Raw genomic sequence first — 6,969 nt, 5'->3', positions numbered from 1 at the left:
CAAACGTGTAATTGAATTTTCGATTGCATGCAAAAGAATGCGTTATTGATTTTCCGTTGATGCTATTTAATGTTCGCGCATATTCAATCATTGTTATTGAAAGTCAAGTCACGCTAAGATGCGTGCGATGTTGATGAACGTACAATGCACGTTAACGATACAACGTTTGGCACAAATGAATGTCCCTTTCCCGTTATTGAACAGCAAAAGGTGTTAAATGTGCCATTACCAGCTGACTCTATGCTTGGGTTTCCTGTGGTGGGTCATGCAGAAGCTATCAGAAGATTTCACTGCATTGGATTGATGCACCACAGACGAAACAATGGGCGGGAAACAAAACAATAGAATGATAAATACAATAGACACCACGGACAAAACAATGGGAAACAAAACAATAGAACAGGAATACAATAGATACCACAAACATAACAATTGGAAACAAAACAATATAACAAAAATACAATAGAACAATGAGGTAATCCAGCCAATCCTGTTAGGCCTTTCGAGCGGACTTCTACACTTCTCTTTGTGGCAAGCATTATTTTAGTTATTCTATCTGTGGTGCGTACATAGATCCCAACTAGCTTACGTGCATCCGTTTTCAAAATTGGAGAAAAGTTGCAAATCCCTTTTTATTTCTCTTCATAAAGAACAAGTATTGTATATTTACAAGAATTATATTGGATAAATGTTTTCTTAGCTTGCTTCTTTGCTTTGCTCTGTTGGATTTAATGGAATTCTGTACACTCTGACATGGATTGCAGAGTTTGTCCTGGTCCGAGTGTGCCGTTCATCTTCCTGTATAAAAAGTGACACAATATAACAATGCACCCATATTTATAAGCTATGTCCAGTGGTCACTGGAGTTTAAAACTTGACTAGGAAATAGGTTTTGTTATATCCCTTACATCATTCTCTGGCTCAAGGTCATCTACCAACTGCACGCTTGAGGTTTTTGGAGAAACCTGTTTAGAAATACAATGCATAATGTTTGTTTGAGTGAGATGAGAGGCCCAACATGATGACACCCTAACTCACTGGGCCATCTGAACCTAAAACAGAAAACATCCTCCATCAATGTGCATGAATGTCAGGTATTGCCTCCTAGTACAGAGCTCATGCCACAGCAGAGCATGATAATGGCTTTCATTCATGGCCATCTTGATTTCAATTCTGCATAAAATAATACAAAACATATCATCCCTGCATGATAAAAAGTAATTTCTTATTGTAAAGAATTGTAGCAAATAAACAATACCTCAACACTTCCCAATCCACGCTGTTTGAGTTGTAAGGATAAGTTGATAGCTCTGTTGATGGCGGCACCAAGGCCATGAATCCACACCTCCTGGTGGCTAAAGAACAAACAACATTCCACAATGGGCCATTTTACAGATGACTGAACTTGAATGTAAAAGCTTTAGCAGGTCGACGGGTAGAGCCTTCTTGCTATTCTTGAAATATGATTTTTACCATGTAAAAAAAGGGTTTGAAATGCAGGAATTTGGTAAACAAAAGCTTAAAAAAAATGACAGGGGGGACTTGTTTGGGTATAGAGGTGCCCCCAAGGGTCTTCGGACCCTTAGGACGAATGTAAGGAGAAATGTAAACCCTGAATAACCCTCCCCAAGGATGACATGGGTGTCTACAAAACGAAGACCTAAAACCTAAAACCTGTGACCCTAAAAGCTACAACCCCAAAAGCAACGACCCCAAAATATATGACCCCCAAAATTTTGCCGTTATTATTTAGCCTACTTTGTTTCCCAAAATGGGATGAAGTTTCATGTGGAATCAGTGATCCTTATGAGATAATAAGCTTATTCATTATTTTTTTTTAATTGGGAAATAGGGAACTACTTGTGTTTCCAGGTGGTCGTTTCTCAAAACGCCGATAAACTCAGAAACCCGGAATGTCACCCGGTAAACATTTTCGGGTGTTTCCTCCAAAATCTTAATTGCCCGCTAACTTTATACGGGAAATCCCTTCATGTTCTAGTTGTGTCGAGTTGTAGAAAGTTTTCATCACAGAGAAAACCACACCACTGCCCGGTAAAAAGTGGACCAACCAAGGCTTACATCATTTTGTCGGATTTCCTTCCAACCAATCAGGTTTCATCTCTGTCAAATGATTTGACATTTAGCTGTCACAGTGCGCCTAAAAATATAAACAGCTTTGCGAAATTATTAGAAGTTTTTCTACAAAATGAGACTTTATTTATTTGTTCTTTGTCTTTCTTTCGAAAAATGTCAATGCCACAGCAATTTTTGGGGTGTAAGTTGTCTGCGGACATCGACAAAACTTGGATTTCAATAACTATTTAGCCAATCTATTCATAAACTTTGGAAATTATAATTTACTTGTCGGGAACCCGTATCGGCACGCTAAGCAAAAGTTTTGTTTTGATAAACACTCTTCCTCGCCAGGGAGTTCAAAAACGTTTCTGGGGGCATTTTTCTAAATCACCGGTAATTGCCGGGTCTGTTAGTTTACCGGGAGAGTTTTGGGGATAATTTTTCGAGCAAAGAAGCGTGTCTGAAAAATGAGTGCAACTACAATTTTTAATGGGACAAATAAACGACGATTAAAAATAGTTCATTGGCGCGCACATGAGAATATATCCTCCATGAAAATCACAACAAAATTTGCTTAATTACCTTATTAGGATCACTGATTTCATACGAAACATTCGCACTGTGTAGCCATTTGGGAAACAAGGTAAACTAAATAATAACTAAAATTTTTGGGGGGTCGTAGCTTTTGGGGTCACAGGTTTTAGGTATTAGGTTCGAGGTCTTTGTTTTGTAGAAACCCAGCAAAAAAATAATATTAGAACCATGCTCAGGACAGGAAGGCTTGGAATTTATTGGAGGGGGGGGGAGGGATAGGGTAGGCTGTAAAAAAACACTCCTATTTCTTATATCTGGTTTAATCGTAAAACAAATATAAAGAACAAAACAAACAGAAAAAAAAACACATGCCAACCTTGAATCGAGAAGTTTTTGGCATCGTTCGAGTTGTCCCGCGAAGTCAGATCTACGGTTAACGTAAACGTCATTTTTCTTCTTCACGTCTTTTCTCGGTGGTCTTTTCCTAACACCGCCTATAATAGGAACGATAATGATAAGGTTAGGAATAGAGAGAAAAAAAAACAAGAAATCTCAAAGTTGATATTTTGACCTCTTGGTTTGTCCGCCATCTTCTTTATAATTTTAGAATAGCCGCTGACCGCACAAGGCTCAGCGCATGCGTTGTAGCTTTCTCTTTTCGTCGCCATCTTTGAGACTTGAGAAGGTGAGAACCTTGGTTCTAAAAATCCTTCTAAATCCTGGCCATCTTACTTTTGCTATAGCTGCTAACTCAATAAATGCAAAGAAAAGCTCTCCCTGTTTACAATGATATATATTTTTTCGTAAAATGATTATAATTTCTTTTGTTAAGGAGTCTTATTCTTGCGCATGTGAAATGTTTTTGACGATATGATTTATTATTTTGTCGATTTTCTGTAGGTTTGGTGCTTTCTTCAGGATCTCAAGACATACACAATGGTACGAAACATTTTAATTCAATAGTTTGTGAAATAGGCCAGAATGGCTTTGGTTGTAGTAGTCAAATGATACATGGTGATTCGTATTATCTGACTATATCAAGGTGTTCGGGAGTTTAATGTTGTGATTTGTTATCATCTTTAGCCGAAACAGATCCATGAGATCAAGGATTTCCTTATCACAGCAAGGAGAAAAGATGCCAAATGTAAGTTAAGTGTGACACATTAAATCAGCTTGCACAACGGAGCCTGCACCACCAAGCCCAAGTTCGTGTTGCTCAACTCCCTCAAATAGTGCATAAATACAATTATTGATTGATTGTAAAGTTCTGGCTAAGCTAGGAGACTTGTAGTATGTGACAGTTAGCAGGTGACATGTTTCTTAGGCTAGCTACCCCCAAAAAACTGTAGCTTGCCCAAAATCATGTGACGATAAACATTTTTTTGATAAGCATTTTCATGTCTTGCTCTACAAAATTTGTTGCATGCTACTGTTAAGGTTCTATGAAGATCTTTTAGAGAGGACATATGCTCCATGTGCGTTAGGATCACTGATGGGGATTTAGCCACAACCGAGAAGCTATAGGGAACATTTTAATCAAAATACCTTATTGGTCTCTTTGATTTCGTGACAGTGAAATCCTATTCCTACGAACTTTAACATAGCAACATTCAAAACATTTCCGTTTTGTTTCCCTTGTTTATTTTTTTAAATGACAACAAAGAAAAGACGATTAAGAACTTATGGTTCTTTTGTCTCACAGCTTGGGTGAATGTAAATGTCTTAGAAAATATCATCCAGCACAATATGATCTCTACAGTTTTGTTTTGTTGTTATGTTTAATCAAATTCTCGGAAAAACTCTTTTTTGACATTTTTGCGAAATTGAAAATGATTTTGCACCCAAATCGGAAAATCTCGCGAAGTATGCCGATCCTTTTTTTAAAAGATGGTAAGCAATAGTAACTGGAGATTGTCAAAGATTATCCTCTTCGTGAAAATATTATGCTACCTGGAAGTAGCATAATAGAGCATTCTTCGGCCTGTGTTTTTCCGATTTTCGATTTATATCTGTACGTTATCTTGAAGTATTAGAAATAAGATTTTGAGATGAAAGATCATTATTAAAAAATATACGAGTGGAAACGGGAATTCGCCACCTTGGCGAGCGTAGTTGGCAATAGAATTTGCCACATGGGGAAGGAAGTCGTATTTTGCAAAGCGAGTGCTAGAGCGCACGGAGCATATCTAACATACTCAATAATGGATCGAGAGAGCAATAACATATTATATATCCATATTACTGTACTGTATTTTATTGTAAAAACAAAAATAAGGTCACTTGAACCTACGAAATTAAGTCCCTGCAAACCGATTTTTCTCAGCGATCACAAAATTTTAGACTTGCAAAATGTGCTGAGATATGCAAAAATAAAGAAGAATAAGCTACATTACACTCCATGCAAGTTAATTTGGGACCACTTTATCCAGACACCTTTATTGCATGCCTGGTAGAATCTGTGATCTTAGCGTCAAATTCCCTGTTGCAGCTGTCAAGATCAAGAAAACCAAGGAGAGTGTAAAGTTCAAGGTGCGATGCAGTCGTTACCTCTACACGCTCGTCATCCAAGACAAAGAGAAGGCCGACAAGCTGAAGCAATCTCTGCCTCCAGGTGCGCACTGTGCCATCTCCTTGGTGGGGTTTTGTCTACTTGCTAGGTTTTTTTTTTTTATCTTTAATAGTCCAGTTCTGAATTCCACTGTGTCCTTTTGGCAGAGATGCTAAGAATACAAAAATAAGTGAGACCCTCGCTTCCAGACGAACAAGCTCGTAAACAGTTTTCATGAATTTGCCTGTGATATTCTAATTTCCAGCCATTTTTGTTGTTGCAAGTTGAACTCATTTTTGCAGCAATGTTTCCACAGAAATTGTAACATTTTGCTGCTCGTAGTACATCCCCCCCCCCCCCAATAGCGATTGTTCTCTCCCATCAATTCGTTGTACATTTAACTTAAGTGTTCTTTTTTTTTTCATTCCAGGTCTTGCTGTGAAGGAACTCAAATGAGAACTCTGGAACAATAAATGTGTATAATATTTGAACTTGTCTTAGCAGTTATTGTGTTTTCAGAAATAATCAAGGTCAAGGCAAGCATAACAAATGCTTTGACATTGATTTGTGAGGCTTTACAAAAAAAAACAAAGTGAATGATAAATAAGTATGTTTATTATACAGTTACAATGCTACAAACATTCTCATTTGTTTATTAGCTGGCATACATTCCAGTACAGCCCACTCAGAACTAAGGCAGCAATTGCTGCTAGGAAAAAGTCTCACTGTATAATAAATATCCTGTTTACCTCATTTGCTTGGGTCGTGGAGAACTTATGGAACCTCAAATGATACCATTGTTTTATGACTCTTGGCCAATAAAAAAATAGAAATAATAATCAGGTTCGTAAGTTCCTGTTCCTTAAATACCCTTGGTTGCAAAGGCTGAAGGTCTGTTTCCCAGTCCCTGTTGGGTCAAAAAGTAGAAAGCATCTGGTAGCAGAAAATTCTTGTCACGGTTCTCATGCACCACTAATCTGTTCTCGAATTGTCTCAATTAAAAACCTTGGCTTTTATAATGTTAAAGGATGGTACACGCTGGTTTGCGCTTAAAATTTGTCTAGAACTGTTGAGGCTTGTACAGTATATGTGTCCTTAGTCTGTCCAGCCACATCAGGCATATTAGAATTCAAAACTATGAAAACACTTGCAAGCTTAAGAAATCCTTCTTTTATCATCAGCTTCTTATGGCTTCTTTTTTTATATACAAATCTTTTCAATTGAATATTTGTCTGGTTTGACTGAATAAACACGAGCCTGTTAGATCAAAAAGTAGAAAGCATCTGGAAGCAGAAAATTCTCGTCACGGTTCTCATGCACCACTAATCTGTTCTCGAATTGTCTCAATTAAAAACCTTGGCTTTTATAATGTTATAAAGGATGGTACACGCTGGTTTGCGCATAAAATTTGTCTCAAACTGTTGAGGCTTGTACAGTATATGTGTCCTTAGTCAGCTTCTTATGGCTTCTTTTTTTATATACAAATTTCTTCAGTGGAATATTTGTCTGGTTTGACTGAATAAATACGAGCTATGTCTTTGCAACAGTAGGGTTCTTGAGTATCTTCTGTACTTCTTGAAGCTGTTCTTTAACGATAGCAGTCCGACTGGTTGCCAGTTCAAAGTCCTGAAATTCAGAAAAAGATTATTCGCTTACATGTCAAACAGCTAGGGTCTAAGAGCTTGGGATTAAATAGCCACCATCCTGTCTTCATAACAAAGTACCAAATGTGAAAAAAAGCCTTTTCAATCAGCTGATTTGCGGAAGCCAATGCAATATTTTTTTATTGAACTTGGTAAATAGAATAATTA

The 6,969-nt window shown here is 37.4% G+C and overlaps 2 protein-coding genes across 4 annotated transcripts in view; one reads left to right on the top strand and one right to left on the bottom strand.

Moving 5' to 3' along the window:
* Window positions 1-3,214: 3,214 nt before the first annotated feature.
* Window positions 3,215-5,649, top strand: LOC5520193 (60S ribosomal protein L38). Its single transcript, XM_001640067.3, has 5 exons — window positions 3,215-3,295; window positions 3,511-3,549; window positions 3,694-3,754; window positions 5,099-5,221; window positions 5,589-5,649. The coding sequence occupies exons 1-5, from the start codon at window positions 3,248-3,250 to the stop codon at window positions 5,612-5,614; spliced, it is 297 nt and encodes a 98-aa protein (XP_001640117.2). The 5' UTR covers window positions 3,215-3,247; the 3' UTR covers window positions 5,615-5,649.
* Window positions 5,650-5,755: 106 nt separating this feature from the next.
* Window positions 5,756-6,969, bottom strand: part of LOC5520276 (mediator of RNA polymerase II transcription subunit 11) — a 10,640-nt gene continuing 9,426 nt past the window's right edge. For all 3 annotated transcript variants that reach the window (XM_048719967.1, XM_048719968.1, XM_001639983.3), the window contains one exon: window positions 5,756-6,784. In XM_048719967.1, coding sequence (XP_048575924.1) covers window positions 6,689-6,784 — 96 coding nt within the window. In that variant the 3' untranslated portion in view covers window positions 5,756-6,688. The remainder of the gene's footprint in view (window positions 6,785-6,969) is intronic.

This window comes from Nematostella vectensis, chromosome 12 (genome assembly GCF_932526225.1).
Source record: "Nematostella vectensis chromosome 12, jaNemVect1.1, whole genome shotgun sequence".
Taxonomy (NCBI): domain Eukaryota; kingdom Metazoa; phylum Cnidaria; class Anthozoa; order Actiniaria; family Edwardsiidae; genus Nematostella; species Nematostella vectensis.
Note: the sequence above shows the minus strand (reverse complement) of the source record. Positions and strands in the feature narration are given on the sequence as shown.